The 15,717-nt window shown below is 41.1% G+C and overlaps 3 protein-coding genes across 9 annotated transcripts in view; 2 read left to right on the plus strand and 1 right to left on the minus strand.

Moving 5' to 3' along the window:
* The window catches only part of LOC146473684 (uncharacterized), a 37,209-nt gene extending 32,063 nt beyond the window's left edge, over positions 1–5,146 (plus strand). For all 7 annotated transcript variants that reach the window (XM_085117723.1, XM_085117722.1, XM_085117726.1 and 4 more), the window contains 2 exons: positions 451–522; positions 1,043–5,146. In XM_085117723.1, the coding sequence (XP_084973849.1) occupies positions 451–522; positions 1,043–4,016 (3,046 nt within the window). In that variant the 3' untranslated portion in view covers positions 4,017–5,146. The remainder of the gene's footprint in view (positions 1–450; positions 523–1,042) is intronic.
* Positions 5,147–6,066: 920 nt separating this feature from the next.
* On the minus strand, positions 6,067–13,469 carry LOC146473685 (ciliogenesis and planar polarity effector 2-like). Its single transcript, XM_085117737.1, has 9 exons — positions 13,278–13,469; positions 13,014–13,136; positions 11,638–11,702; positions 11,198–11,287; positions 10,760–10,812; positions 10,358–10,385; positions 9,169–9,225; positions 8,231–8,377; positions 6,067–7,256 (listed from the first exon to the last, which is right to left on the minus strand). The coding sequence occupies exons 1-9, from the start codon at positions 13,387–13,389 to the stop codon at positions 7,113–7,115; spliced, it is 819 nt and encodes a 272-aa protein (XP_084973863.1). The 5' UTR covers positions 13,390–13,469; the 3' UTR covers positions 6,067–7,112.
* A 99-nt stretch (positions 13,470–13,568) lies between these two features.
* The window catches only part of LOC146473686 (centrosomal protein of 104 kDa-like), a 29,140-nt gene continuing 26,991 nt past the window's right edge, over positions 13,569–15,717 (plus strand). The window contains exon 1 of the mRNA XM_085117718.1: positions 13,569–13,777. The gene's annotated coding sequence lies outside the window, so the exon portion shown is untranslated. The remainder of the gene's footprint in view (positions 13,778–15,717) is intronic.

Raw genomic sequence — 15,717 nt, forward strand, 5'->3', positions numbered from 1 at the left:
TTTTGCGGTTATCTCATTTAGTGGTCGAGAAATTTCCTAAATTTATCCCTGAATACCTTTTTCATCACACATGGAACTCTTCTAAATCATCAACGTGACAAAATACAGTAAAGTTGTAGAGAACAAACGAGCCCCTTTATACAAGACACAGGGAAGAACTTGAATTAAACTTCGGCCCGGCATTTTCAATTTGGAATCCATTTCCATCTTGGCTGTCCGTAGAAGCACCATGCATAAATAGTTTACATGCATTTATAGAAAAGCTCTGTTAAAGAAAATTTGGCCATTTATTTTCAGCTTGTTAAAATAGTTATTAAATGTTGATGACACCCTTTCGTTAACTCATGCTGGTTGCACGCTTGCTTTCTCTGTCTGTAACGTCTTGGTCGTGCTAGTGTTGGCTGTAACTTTCGAGTTTGTACTAACTTATGTCAACTTTGCGAATTTCAGGTCTCTCGCAAACAACTCGCTCCGATTTCTCACGAGGCATTCCTTCAGAGGGCTTCGCAACTTACGAGAACTGTATGTATCTTTAGCTTGTTTGCTGAGTATCATAACAAGAACAACTCTAGCTTTGGACACCTGGGCCCAGTTGCTCGAAGCACGGTTAGCGCTAATCCGGGTTAAATACCATGACAACCTATAGGTTATAATACCTCTTAACCAATGGTTAGCGCTAACCATGCTTCGAGCAACTTAGCCCTGGTTGTATCAATGTTTCCTTCCCTCCCCCTCTCCTCTACCACAACCACCACTCTCTCAACTCGCCCTTGAAACTGTTTCTCCCGAAGTTAAATTTCACCCAATTTTTGCGTGGCGAAATAACCTTAAGTCCTGCTCAAAACGACCTCAGGTTAGGGTTGAGCCAACGAGAGGCTAGCACGTTCTGAGTAAAAACTTGAAGGACGCAAATTTCTCCCACACCTAAGGTACCAGATTAGGATCAAGGTATCCGAAGAGGACCACTGGGTTGCTCAATTTCATATGGCTGCCTCAAGTTTAACGTTGACATTAATATTGTGTTTGCTACCTTTTTTCGCAGGCACCTACAAAACAACGGCCAACTTATATTAGACGACGACGTCTTCAAAAATCTTCCTAAGTTGGAGATACTCCGCTTGGATGGTAACAACCTTGAAAATCTGCCTGAAGATCTTCTCAACCGGTCGCATACTGTCAACGTATCCATTGATAGGCGACAAGAAAACGTCCATTGCGACTTCTACAAAAGGCCGCGGGAACAGTGCACGGGAAGCGCTTACCAGATTTGCGCTGAAGCCATGGATATTAGGGAAGACCTCATAAAGCACTCGCCCTTTCCCAAACATTCCTGCGTGCTCGCAAGCTGCGAGAACAAGCAGACGAAACGAAAGGTCATTTGTTTAGCTTCGAAGACGTTTGTTAATAACACGTGTTGGCCAGGGATGATTGGCGATAATACGGGCGTGAAGCTTGCGCTATGGACGTTCGGGTTGCTCGCCGTCGCGTCGAATCTCCTAGTTGTACTGACGTTAGTTTGCAACAGCGAAGTTCGGCGATCTCCGCTGTGTATTTTCGTCATGAATCTGCTTCTGGGGAACATTTTAATTGGCACGCACATCGTCATAGTAACAGTCTCCGACACAGTTACATACGGGGACTCTTCAGAGTGCCACCAAGAACGCTGGGAAGCCAAATTGTGCGTACCGCTGTTTATTATCAAGTGCATCGGGCTCATAATAGTTGTTCTTTCGCTCGTACTTGTCTCGATTGAAAGATTTCTCGTTGTCATAATGAAATCCCCGCGTCTAATAGATCAATGTCGAGCCATGGGCTACGTTTTTGAGAGTTGGATATTTGCCACAATAGCTACCGTTGTGTTATGGACTAAATCTGGCAACTGGGGTTATCTTTGCTCAACGTTTTCTAGTGGGAAATCCTTTACGGACATCAACAAAGGCATAAATTTAGCTCTGGTGGGGATTTGCCTAGCGTTAATATGCCTGCACATTTTCATGATATGTCGAACTAAATTGAAAGATACCGTAGTTGCAGTCACTGTTGACTACAGGAACACAGTTCGCATGTTTCTTCTAGTACTCTCCACGTTTTTTGCTTGGGCAGTTCCGTACACGATTTTCTTATTTACAGTCCCTGGAATTTTAACGGAAACTGTAGCAATGCAGACCATGGCTATTTCGCTATCCTTAAACGCTTGCTTACACACATTCTTGTACGCGTTCGATAACGACCATCTGGAGAATCTATACAGCGCTCTATCGTGTCGGAAAGAAGACCATAAAGAGGCAGTTTGTACGACTGAGAAAGGCAAGCAAGTCGAAACTGATATTGAAATGGGTCACTTACCCACCAAAAAATCACTGGAGTCTTTGTCAGCTGTGGAGGTCAAAGCGCCTTCGAGAAACGACACTTCCTCTAAAGTGTTAACAGGCACAGAAGTGCAACAAGGAACCGTGCCGCAACGGCGAGGTTCCGAACTTTCAAAAGCCGAGGGTGCTGTTATAATCACGAACAAATCTCCGACGAACTCCCAGCACGAAGAAGCTGTTGTTCTCTTACACTCGGCTCCATGGTCGCCAATGAATTCCACGAGATGCGCCCGAGCGCACGACGAAGGCGTAAGCGAGTGCGGCACGATATCCTCCGACACAAATGTCACGTGGTTGAGTAGTGAATCCCCGAGCGTGTCTCCGAGCTCGCCGAATGCGCTTTTGAAAATCAACGACGGAAATTCGACGCTTTCTAGCGTAGTTTCGTCCATCACTCCGAGTAAGCCGCCCTCCAACACAGGGAGTCTACAGCAGGCTAAACGGAGATCTAACTTCATAGAAAAAGACGGTAAACGCCAGCGTACCTCGAAGGGAAGCATGGGTCCTTCCTTGGAGCAATGCGACGGTGAAGAAATAAAAGGCGAAATTAACAAAGACGAAAATCAAAACACGAAACGGGAACGACGCATGAGCCCGGTCCGTGACATAATCGTTCGGGTTCTTTCGCCGAAAGTTAAAAAGAGGCCGAAGACTCTGGCCTGCGTTCCGACGACACTCGACGACACGAAAGATGTCGTCCAACCACCTTACAAACGGACTAAATCGCTTTTAGAAGGAAAAGAGGCAGAACTGCACGGTAACCAAGGTAACAGGAGTCCGCTTAGACCCTTATCGCCTGTGCGTCTTCGGGAGAAGAAACCTAAGAAACGTGCTAAAGAGAAACGTAACGGGGTCTTGGTATTCCGAGCGGGGTCAGACGGTTTGGAAATTCACGAGGACGTGACTTCACCTACTTCGTCCAGATCCGCAATGTGTGCAGAGCAAAACGAGAAAGCTGGACCTAGTAGTTCTTCAAAGTCTCCCAGTAAACCAACGGACTGGGAACGACTGGCGACTTTTTTAGTCATCAAACCAGTTGCTCCGAAGTCTAAAATTAAGATCAGCGAGAAAGACAAAAAGAAAGGAAAGCACAGTTTGCCAGATACGGTGCTTAAAGGTCCTGAAAGGATAAGAATTTATGAAAATCCAGCGATAAATTTGGAAAGCGAACCCGAGTCGTCGGTACAGCCTGGTCCGACTTCACCGCAGTCTCCGACAAGACGACTCGCCAAGCTTGAAGAGGGCGACAAACTTACTGAATTACCAATAGGACTTAAACAGAAGAATCGCATTAGCACCGCTTCTACTGTGTCTCGCGTGTCTAAAACAAGCCTCGAATGGGATCCTTCATGCGCTTACGAATACGGAGATGACGAACTCATGCCTCCACCACCACCCCCTCCCCCTCAGCCAATCCCTGACCTTCCACCCACGCCACAACCGAGTCCTGGGCCTGAGAGAAAGGCGGAATCCGCTGACCACGTGGAATGCGTTCAAGTAAGACTCGATCCAGCTAATCGATACAGCCTCGAGTGGGATCCGACAGGCGTGCAAATGAGGCTTAGCGTTATTTCCCAGGATTCCACGGGAGATAGCAATAAAAGTTCCAGCTCTTCGCGGAACAAACAGGAGCCAGAATATGTATAGATAAGGTAATTTGGCCGATAGGCAAGTGAAAACTTAATGATTTGGATAAACTAATGCCTTTCGTTTTCAAGGGGTCAGACAAAAAGGTGGAGAATAATATTCAGCTGTCAGTCAAGCCCAATAATAGTTTAATTGCTAATAACAAATCAGAAACAATATTTCCCTGTTTTAGGGGGAAAACACGTCCATTAACTTACATACGTTTTTTTTTTCTTTTTGTTTATCGATCAGTTTACCAATGAGTCAAAACGACGAAAACAACACCCACTTGAAAATAAAAGGCATTAATCTAAGGGTAGTTGATTTTCATTATCAAGATTTCGCTCTTAATTAAAGATTTTGTACAGATTATTCGCATAGAAAGTGTTTCCCTGCGAGCAGAACCCCCCCTCGGAAAGATCGAAGGCGGGGATTCGTGTGATCTTAGGTTGAACAAGTATGACCTCGCCTCATCAATACACAAGCGTTGACGTAGAAATTCACGTAATGGATTATTGAAACACAAAAGACGTTTTCATTCACAAGGATTCTCATTTATTTCATTAACGCCGTCACGTTCTATACGTTCGTGTCATAAGAAACTCATAAATAACTTGTTTCTCTAAGAGAAGTCTTTGTTTGATTCGTATGGATCATTTATAATGTCGTTGGTAACGTATTGTAGAGTGGTAAGAGTTAAACCCATGGGCCTAGTTGTTCAAAGCACGATTAAGTTAATCCTGGCTTAACAGGAACTTTGATTTGAGTTTAATTACTTATCAATAAAAAAATTTTTCCAAAAGACTTTTGTCCCTCAGTTTTGGCTTAGACTTTTCCGGCTTACTATTAGCTTGAAATTAGCTTTCGAAAAAAATTTTAACGACCAACTTGAAGATAAAATCCTCGGTTAACTTTTAATCATTGATTAGTGTTAATCGGCTTTTGAACAACCGGGCCCATTATCTTTAAGTAACATTTTGTTTACATTTAGAGAGCCATTTACACCGGCGATTTTTGACGGAATTTAAGCAGCGATTTCTGGGGATATTTCAACTGCGATTTAAAACCTTCACTGTAAAGTAAGAGGAATAAACATTTTCCCATATTTTTAAGGTGCTTTTACTGCGATTTTTAAACTGCGTGTTTCAAAGGCAGCATGTAGACATCGCATGTCCTCTTTCAGTCTGCGGTGAAATCGCGCCTAAACTCACTGGCAGTTAACATGGGCGATTTGAAATCACAGTTAAACCCGCTGCAAAATAATTATCACCTACACACCAAAAAGGTTCTCGTCTTGCAACAATCGATTCAAAAGTATTCTGACGCGCTTGGCAGGAAAGCTTCAAGTCAAAATTGCAGGGGTTTTTAGCAAAGCTCGAGGCAATATGTTTGCTTTGCGTCACTAACTTTAAATCAAAACGCCGTGCAATAGTGACATACAACGTTCTTTTTAGAAGACAACTAGCAAAGTTAGTTACAAGGATATGGTTTGGAAGGCTGCCGCCCTTCTCAGCAATAGGGTGCTTTAGCGGCGACGACAGCGACAGCAGCGAAAACGTCACTATTAAAAATGAATTAGCGTTTTTTCAAACGTCGTCGCGATTATTCCAAGTCGCTTTAAATGTCAAATGTAGGTGAAATTTCCTGGAGTTAAATTCTTGGAGACCGCACCCAAGTTTAGAAAGAGAAAGAAAAATTCGTCACATCAGCAAATTTCACGTCCTAGTCATGCAGTGACGGCAAAGAAATGTACCAAAAAAGTGTAATGCACGTGCAGAGTTGTTGTTTTGGTCATTGAGCCAATTGCTTTTTTTTGTTTGGTGTTCCCGTTGCCGTCGCCTTCTTCGTTGCTAAAGCTTCCTAATATGTCAAGATCGTGAATTTCAACCTCTACAAAACAACAAGACAATGTATTATTCAAACGTACCCATAAAAACAGATCACTAACTCGAGTTAAGTCAATCAAACTTGTACGCGAAAAACTCTCAGCCGTTCCAGCGTCATTGGTTCCCTACTTTAAAGTTTGACAGTTTTTCAAATCACATCCTTTTTTTTCACTGTAGAACATATAACAAATTACCAATCAATGTTTGTAGTCTAAAATATTTTGTAAATTAGGACTTAACTTATTACCAGAAGTGTGTTGTATATTCTGTATATTTAAAGTGACATCTTTCAAAGTGTTGAGTAATATATTAACTGGAACTATCCACTGAGAGACTTATTTATATAATGAAGTTTAAAATAAAAACCTTCATAAAATTTAACACCGCCTTCTTGTTACGTGGCGAATTCCTACCCATGACGAAACTCGAAGTCGAAACCGCGGCCAGGTTGTAAAACCAGGATCCTGGTTACATGTTTCCCTTGCTTGTTACATGTTTTACATACATACATACATACATACAAGCTCGGCATTCGTTCAATACAGGTTTACCAGCACTTCGTAACGGTAACATGTTTTCCCGCGCTTGCCTCTGGTTCACGTGCTCTTCACGCAGTTGCCCTTGCTGTTACCACTAGTTACATGTTTTTCTTCACTAAAGACTGACTTAACGTTTTCCCGCGCTTGCATTAGCAATGCAAGCACATGCATTACTAATTGCTAATCACGTGCTCATCACGCTGCAGCGCTTGTCACCGAGTCACCAGTCCCATTTTCCCGCGTTTTTAACTACCTACAAGTTTTCCTTCCCTTGGGACTGACCACGTTTTCCCCCGCTTGCTGATAGTTCATCACGACCTCTGCACGCAGCCGCGCTTGTCACCGGTCACATTTTCCCGCGCTTCATAACACTACCTACACGTTTTCCTTCCCGTGAGACTAACCACAGGCTTTCCCGCGCTTGCCACCTGCTACGCCGCGGCGTTTTTCCACGCTGGTCGCCAGTTCCTTTCTTTTCCGGCACTCCACTGGTTACACATCAAGACGTTCCAGCTACGTTTCCTAAATTGAGGATGTAAAAGGCTCTCACAGTACCTTAAGCCTCACTCATTAATCCAAAGTTGTCAGTTTAGCGGCTTCGTCGCCAACCTAGATATCTTTTGCCTTTGTCATCCACAAAATCACAAACCAGTAAAGCTTTTGTGAACAAACCAATAAGCACATGAAGTTTATCAAATGTAAATCTTGAACTCCTCGGAAGAACCGCGCGATCCTGCAGAGGAATGCCGGGATACTTTTCTAGGTCCTGGAGCCACTGTCACTTGATCGCGTTGCCATAGTAACTCGGCCAAAGAGTTCAAAAACGGTGCAACGTCCTAAAAATGCCAATTTCCAGTCAATCACAAGCGAGGGCACTTGAACCATTAATCTTACAATACCGAGTTTTTCCTTGGATAAGCCGCATCTTCATTTGCCAACTTAAAACTGAATAAACCCAAACGAAAAACCTAAACAAAACCATTTTTCCGGAGCGTATCAGAGCGAAGTGCACCTGTTGTCGGTTTTTGATCCGGCAAATACAATTTCAGTTTCTATGGCTTAGCTGCACGAATGTTTATCTTACTTGCAATGACACGGCAACAGCACGGGTTGTGTTGCGCATTTCTCAGTATTGATATGAACTCGTGCTTGCACTGATCTCGCTAGCATAAAGAAGGTCGATGATCATTTAGAGCGGTTGTCATTAACGATTCTAAACACAGCCAGTGTTTGACAGAAACAGCATTTATACAGGATTTCATTATGGTGAACGTTTAGGAAGATGATCTATGTATAGCTGGGGCCTACCCTCTCATGCAGTCCCTTTAAGGGCCTTCGTATTGCCTTCGTCCGCTTAGTACAAAAGGCAAGCTGGGGCCCTGATAACATTAGGGAGCTGAAGCAACGACGACGGCGACGGCGGCGACGGCAACAGCAACGCCGTAAAACAATAGGTTTAATGAACAAAAACAATCGCTCTCCACGTGCGTTTTACATTTTGGTACATTTCTTTGCCGTCCTCTGCAAAACAGCAACGCGTAATTACCACATTTAAGGTTTTGTGGAGAACGAGAACGCACGACGGCGAATTTTTGATTTTCTTTCTTAACTTGTACGCCACTCCTACCAATTTGGTTCCTGGATAGTTCACCATTTTTGTAAAAGCTGAGCGGGTTGAAATAATCGGGAAGTAGTACAAATGAAATAAAGATATATTTTCAGGTGACGTTCACGTTGCCGTTTCTGTCGTCGTTGCCTTAGCTCCCACATAACAGTTTTTCTCAATCATTTGTTTCCAAAAATAGCCTACCATGACTCCCGCACGGCCGTCTAGACTCCGGCCATCAGCCAATCGCCGGCCGGTGACATTTGCGATCCTCAGGACTGGAACCTGCCACTGCTGCTCAAACTCTCTTATTTCTTGCTCTGTGAAGTCGCTGTTCAAGATTTGATCAAGTCTGTTGAAGGTTAAGGTCGCAAAACAAAACCCGATAAAGCAATAATGACAAAAATAGCACCAAAAAACACAAAAACTCTCTTTCCATTTTTATTTGTTTTCTTCTTTTTTTTTTTTAAGTTTTTCTAGTCCTTACCCGTGCTAACGGGTTTACAAGTCTAGCTTTTATTTGGCCGAAAACATAGAAAACAAAAACAAAAAACATCAGCTCGATCACCTTTATACATCCGCAGTTATACAATTTTGTTCTTGAAAACCTACATATAACTTTGATTTATCTCCGCCCACCGTTCACATTGTAAACCGTTTTCAAATACCCCGGTTTTGTTGAAAATTTCAGGTCCACATAATCGGCGTTTTTAGGTCGCTATATTGAACACGCTTAATATGTGATTTTGTTTTGAAAACGAGGCAATCTTCTCGCCCCTGGAAGATTATGCGCACGCTGTGTTGATCTGCACAAGGAAGAATTTGGGACAAGCTGATCAAATTAGTGCTTCAATATTTTTCGAATGGTCAGTTGCTTGTTAAAGCATTTAAGAAGAATATTTGAAAGTAACGTTGTTTGACGTTTCGATGTATCAAACATCGTTATCAAGAATGAAGAAAACGAATGAGATTTCAATTATTCAAACTCATCTCTTTTATTAACCCCGACATTAAACGTTTTCTCCATTCTTGATAATGATGTTTGATCATCGAAACGTCGAACAACGTTACTTTTAATTTTTCTTCTTATTTATATTTCGACAACTCAAAGGAAAACCCAGTTCCGAATTTCATTAAGGATATCGAGTGGCAACAGCTATTTGCACAATCTTGTCGTCTTGATTCACAATACGGTTTATCTGCAAAGATACCAATTCAAAATTAGACCACCTTACGGAATTTTTAAAGATTTTATAATACACCCCTGAACATATCCAAGTACCAAGTTCACTTATGTAAAGGACTCTAGTGCTCCAACCCTCTACAGCTAGAATAGCAAACCTGGACTCAGTTCTTCAAAGGCTGATTCAGCTAACCCAGGGCTAGTATGAACTAAAATTGAATCCTCGATAAATATTTTTTTAGCTTTTAGACATTTTCAACTAACGAGATGAAAACCTCGGTTCAGCGTTCATCGGCTTTCGAACAACCGGGCCCTGCTCACGCACGAATGGAGGGGCGTGTGATTCGCAAACCGCGCTCGCTTCGTGCTTGCCTCCGCTCGCCTGAAAAACGCAAAAAAAATAACGCCTGTTGTGCAGGCTAGGGGAACCTGAGTTCACAATAACATTTAAGAATGTGTCTTGTGTTCCCAGATCGTTTTGTGCCTTTTGTGTAAGGCAATTCAGATTGATTTGTTCCGATGCTTTAAATAGCTGAAAATTTAAGTTGCAGAAAGTTTTGGGAAACGGAATTTGATTCCTTGAATTTACAAGCTGTTGTTGGCTTTACGAAAATGCTAGCTAACCTTTTTCGGGTTTATCTTCACTTGTCCCCTGGCGCCAAGCTGGCGCATAGGGCCTCAAGGTTTCTGTGATCATTCATTTTTTACGAGATTAGGTGATTAGCCTAACGCCCAACCCCCAACCTGGAGGGCCAGGGGCTGTCTCTGTCCCTCGACCAATCCGGTACGGTTGAACCCACCAGGGACTAAGTCCCCACCGGCATGGCTCTTGGGGTCACTGAGACACACAAGCTCCACCACCGCGACAAGGTGACAGGCCCAGGGTGGAGCTTTTTCGGGTTTTAATATAGAGACGCATTTTCTGCTTCGAAAACGAAAGGAACTAGTTTTCCAGTATTACGAGATTCTGAGCTGACATTTTGCAGAAGAAAACGCAGATTTTTGTTTATGACTAACGCCGAATTTCTGAGGCGATTTTAAAAGGTATTCCGAACAGATATACACCGAAATGAACAGTTGGGTGTCCCTGTTGACTTTGAAAATGACTAAAACACATCTTAATCAAAATTAGAGTTTGTCAAGTTTACCTGATTTGGCAAGTCATCAAAACTGCCCCTGGAAAAAAAAAAAAAGGATGCAATGAATACCTGGAACAAGATATGTTCTTCTGAGAGAAAAATCCAACAAATTCAAAATAAGGGCTAATTCTTGTTTCCTCAAATGCCAGTATGAAATAAGAAGTTCATTTCTTGTTTCTATGATTAGATTTTTATTTGTTCCTACTTTTGTGACGTAGGCATTCCTCATTAAAGATTACCCTCAAGTTTGTTGGAGAGCCTCAAGAAGCTAGAGTTACTAGTTATAGTGCTCTCCAAACTGCCCGCCTTCCCACATTTACCATAACTCGATACATGTATACGTACAATAAAACATGAACCAATAATTGTTAATGGGGGGGGGGGTGAGGGAGTGGGGGGATTGAGCAATACCTGTCTGTAAAAGAGAATAAGAAAAGTGCCGCATCAGCTTTTTCTTTGAGAGCCTACAAAGAGAAAACAAAACAAACATTATCACTGTTGTTTAACATCTTCTTGTAACAAACACCTCAGTTTACTGAATGCAAATGTTCCGTTCTAAAATATAGATTTTGTTTACTAAGTACTGGTGCAAAACTTGTACTGTGACAGTTTGAACAAAATATGAATTTGTATCCATTAAAAAATTACAATTTAAATCAAATTTGTATCGGATGTGCCAACTGAGTGGAAATTATTGGTGACAAAATGGATCTAAAAATTTGTACCAATTGAGTGTGTACATTTAAGTACTTGAAGTGACAGGTCTATCTGGTACATTACGTTATACACAAGTCTTACTGGTTCCAAATATTGGTCGAGTTTCATGTAAATTTCATGTAATTTTCTTACGGGCAAAAGGTGATCATATTTTTTGATGGCATGTTCACCACAGTCACACAGCTGAAACTTGAACATCACAACTTTCTGGCTTTCTTTCAACTAAAAAGTGAAAAACAAAAATACAAAGCTCAAATTAATTGTTTGCCTCACAACTGTGTAGCATAAGCATTGACCGCAACGTTTCGCATACTATACTGCTGGTCTCAATAAGGCAATATTAATGGTGCACGGTCGACACCATTCAGCCTAACCAAGACCAGCAGTATTAAACATCATAATCAACACCTATGCTATGCTTAGCACTTTCTGAATGTACCATTAATTTTGAAGCAATTTTGCCAAACCACTTCTTTAAAATGGCGTTAACATTTGCAATCCGACATTTCTGGTGAGCAAACTCTGACAACTGAAAAGCACTAATAAATCATAATAATTTTCATCATGCATACCTTTGCTGGCCAGTATACAACTGATGTCTGGATACCTGGGGTTTCCACATGAATGCTAGGGATTTCTGAATGAAGAAACAAAGGAATAGTAAGCAGCAATGACTTGTGAGCATTGTCCAAGTAAAATGTCTGGCTGATTGTGGGCTACAATATTATTAATGTTTGGCGGTCGATGGCTCCTCAAGCAATTTGGGGCTGGTATTAAAAAAAATAATAAGTCTCTCAATCTTGTTTTTTAGACATTTTCAAACTTATGTGTACAGTAGATGAAAGTCTAAGTAGCTGGCTATTCTTTACTGTAGTTCCTGATTACATCAAATGTATATATTGACTGTAGACAGTTGCTATGGCATAACTAAAGAGACTACAGTAATGAAAGCCGTGATGAATTTTACTGAATACACTTGACAGAAACTTGATGTTTCATCATGTACATGCACAACTGCAGAACTCAACAAGATCTTGTGTGTTCAAAGACATTTTACTGGCAACAGGCATGTACCGCATGCAGTATGATCTTCGAAGCAATCCACGTGCACTGTCATGTGTAGGTAGGTGCATTCCAATATAAAACCTCACCTGGAGTTTATTAGTCCCAGGGGTAAAATGATATATTTTTGTTTCCATGTGTAACATACATGTAAGTTCTGTTCGCACACTTGTTAAATAAATGTAGGACAAACGTTATATTTTCTACTACAATTTATTAAATTATACTTAATTTAGAAGGGAAACTTAACATTCTGAATGGTATTTGTAAGGGCTATTTTCAGTAAGTGGGTGTTTACATGATACCAACGCGACTTTCATTCCCGTACGAGTTCACTCCATTTCCTCCTTGTGGCTCTGTATTCTGATTTACATGATACCAGCACAAAATCTCATACCAGAGTGAGTCACACCGGTGCGAGTTCACCCGGGTAACTGCACCGGAGCGAGATTTTCATTCCGGCAACCAATCTAATATGGCATCACAATCACTTCAGTCGTCATGAAGTGTCCGTTCACGTAAACACGGTATGAAATCACAATGTCATACCGGCATCAAACTCATACTGGTGTGAGTTTTCACATGTAAACACCCCCTACATTTCTTCAATATAAATTTGGCATGTATCATCCCAGGCATCATGAAAATTTTAGCATGTATGCAAAACGTGCAAACAATACTCATGCATGCATGTGGCATACTTTGTAGACTGGAGAGACAGTAATTGCAATATCATAAATAGTCAAACAACTCCAAACCCAGGAATCTAGAGTGAAAATACAGTGAAGAACATGTACAGTAGTACTAGCAGGTTCAATCCATGGCTTGATTGTATAGTTTTGGACAATGAATTGATAGTCATGAGATAACTAGACCTATAGTTCACCTTGTCCTAAAAGCTTAGCCACTGTACTCGTTTTTCCAACACCAGGCTTTCCAGTTAAAATAATTTTGTAGGAGACAGTTTCTATGGCAAGCTGTGGTGGTAGACTGGGTACTTCAAGCAATCCTGAAAAAAATGGGCATAAAAGGGAGTGAACAAGCAAAAGATGAAACGTTTACTGTTATGCTAAAAAAAAGGGATGTTGGATGCCAGTTAGGGTCAAATTGCCAACAAGCTACATGGAGATCTTATCTCCTTGTCACTCACCGAAACTTTTTCTTCTGTTTCTATGCAGAATTCCTCCCAAAAACTCGCGTCCCTCTGGAGTTTCTTGCCACTTGAATTGAATAATAGACCCCTTAGGCTTAAATCGCGCCATCGTGAACCCCCTAAGCCTGAAAAAACGAACAATTTACAAAGAAACTTGCTGCCGGAATGTTTTGACCGCCATATTGGAATGTTGCCGCATGTCAAAATACTTAGAAACGCTCGCCAAGCTTTCATTATCGCGGGCTCTGGTCTTTTACTTGTTCCAGTCTCCCTCCAACTAAATTTCTCGCGGGGCGAAACGAACAAGAAACTGATTAGCTCAAGGACTAAAACTATTACATATTGGAAGCAATAATCATGAACGAATTGCCCCCACAAGGACATGAAAAGCTGACATAGCTTTCGGGATACTGAACATGGCTTACAAAAGCGGAAATGCCGCACATCGCGGACCCTGTTTTTACTTGGCGCCAAAATTTTGAAGTGTGTTTTTGCAGGTGAGTGAGAGAGTCTGTTACATGTTGTTTTTCATGATTTTATAAATGCAAACAAACTTTCTTGTTGCTGCTTGATAGTTATGGAGTTTTTCTTTAGTCCTAAGAAGTTGTTTGTAGATTTTGTTTCAGCTCGGGTCACTGAGTTCAATCAGTTAATTGTATCTTGGATTGCAGTTGTAGCTTTCAAACACTGGCAAAATATAAACTTTGTTTCGATGTGACCTTTCGCTTTCTTCTGAGGAATTGGAGTTGATCATTGTCGCTTGAAATCACGTCCTGCAGAGCGGATTGGAAATTTTTAGTACTGCCGAGACTAGATCTTTTTTTGAAAAAAATTGTTTGCACACTCGTTGATCGAGTCGATCGCTTCGTTTCGTCGATGTGAAAACTGACTACGGCGGTCCGTATGTGGGCTTTGGAATTGTTGCTAACAACCACTATGGAAAAGAGCTTTCAAAAGTGAAAAAACTGTGGCGTCCCATCATTTTTCAGTAAAATTGTACGATTCGTGTTGCTGAAGATTCTAAAGATACAGTAAGCCTACATTCTTGTTCGATATTGATCAGATATTGGTTGACTTGTTTCATTCCCAGAACGCCGTCTTTAAATCATCTGGTTCGCAAAATAATTTCTTTAGATATTCAACAATGTACATTTCCTTTGATCCAAAACTGTACATTATAATATTACGCCTCGAACAATTTACATAATTTCAGCCTTGTAATGACATTTTTTATGGATCAAAATAATGTTTGCTCGATCGATTGTGATGATGTTGTGAAACCAATTTGTATGATAATTTTTCTGTGATTACCCATTTCACACATCTTTGCTCACACGTTTTTCGTGACAGCTGGACTATGGGTTCTGGAATAATTATTGATTACATTGTACTTAAAGCAAATAATAAATGATTATTTGCATACCTGCTTACCAGTTAATGAAATTTGTTGCTATGACTACCGATAGTAATTGGTAAGCATTCCTCCCTTAGATCATGTTAAATTGCTGGTTTTCCACATACATTAATGGAAATGATAGAAAGAAAAAAAAAAAACAGTGAATAAATGAACAGCATGTTGATAAAATAATTAGAGATGTTAAATTTGAAGCTCATGAATGAAATAAAATCATTTCAAACATAGAAAAAAGTTGATTCCCTTGTGGAAATCAAGTCCACAACCTTCTAGACACAAGCCAGGTGCCCTAAAACTGAGGTTCTGTGAGCCTTTTGTCATTAACTAGGTCATTCACCGAGTTCACATGCGACATGCGCCCCGCAATATATGTCAAAAGTGTCCTGTTCATTTGTGATATAACACAAACTAACTAAAAGAAGATGGTAAATTTTTATTAAAGCTTGGAAATGATATGAGCAAGATGTGGTCTTCATCATGTCTCAAGTACAAAGATAAAATCTGTGCCCCCAAACAATCAACCCCAGGACCTTTCTCACACCAGCCATCTACACTCCAAAAAAGACTGTCAATGGTCCGCATGCCAAATATTTACATCATCACCAAGGTAGTGGCTACAAGGGGACCATGCAAATTACAGGGCTGTGATATCTCCATCTAGAACAGCAAAGACAGCATACATGTATGCAAACAGAAAAATGTTGGCTTTTAACCTTCAATATTCAAGTGAGCCTTCACTTGAGCAGTACCGCAAGGGATCAAAACAGCCAACATTTTTCACAATTATCAATATTATTCAAAGAAACCCTAGTGTCCATGATATTAAGTACTGTATTTGGCATCAATATTAGCGCACCCTTGTAAACCAGTAGTAACTGTTGGACCAACCCAAGGTGCGCAGAATGACTTGTATGCCCAGTAGCAAATTGAGGTGCCTGTGGTATTCTTAACATTTGAAGGGGTGCATGGAAAAAAACCCTAAGTGACATCTGATCTCATGTCAAATTCTCCTTTGCTCATAGA

This window comes from Pavona decussata, unplaced genomic scaffold (assembly GCF_977016875.1).
Source record: "Pavona decussata unplaced genomic scaffold, jaPavDecu1.1 SCAFFOLD_92, whole genome shotgun sequence".
NCBI classification, from domain to species: domain Eukaryota; kingdom Metazoa; phylum Cnidaria; class Anthozoa; order Scleractinia; family Agariciidae; genus Pavona; species Pavona decussata.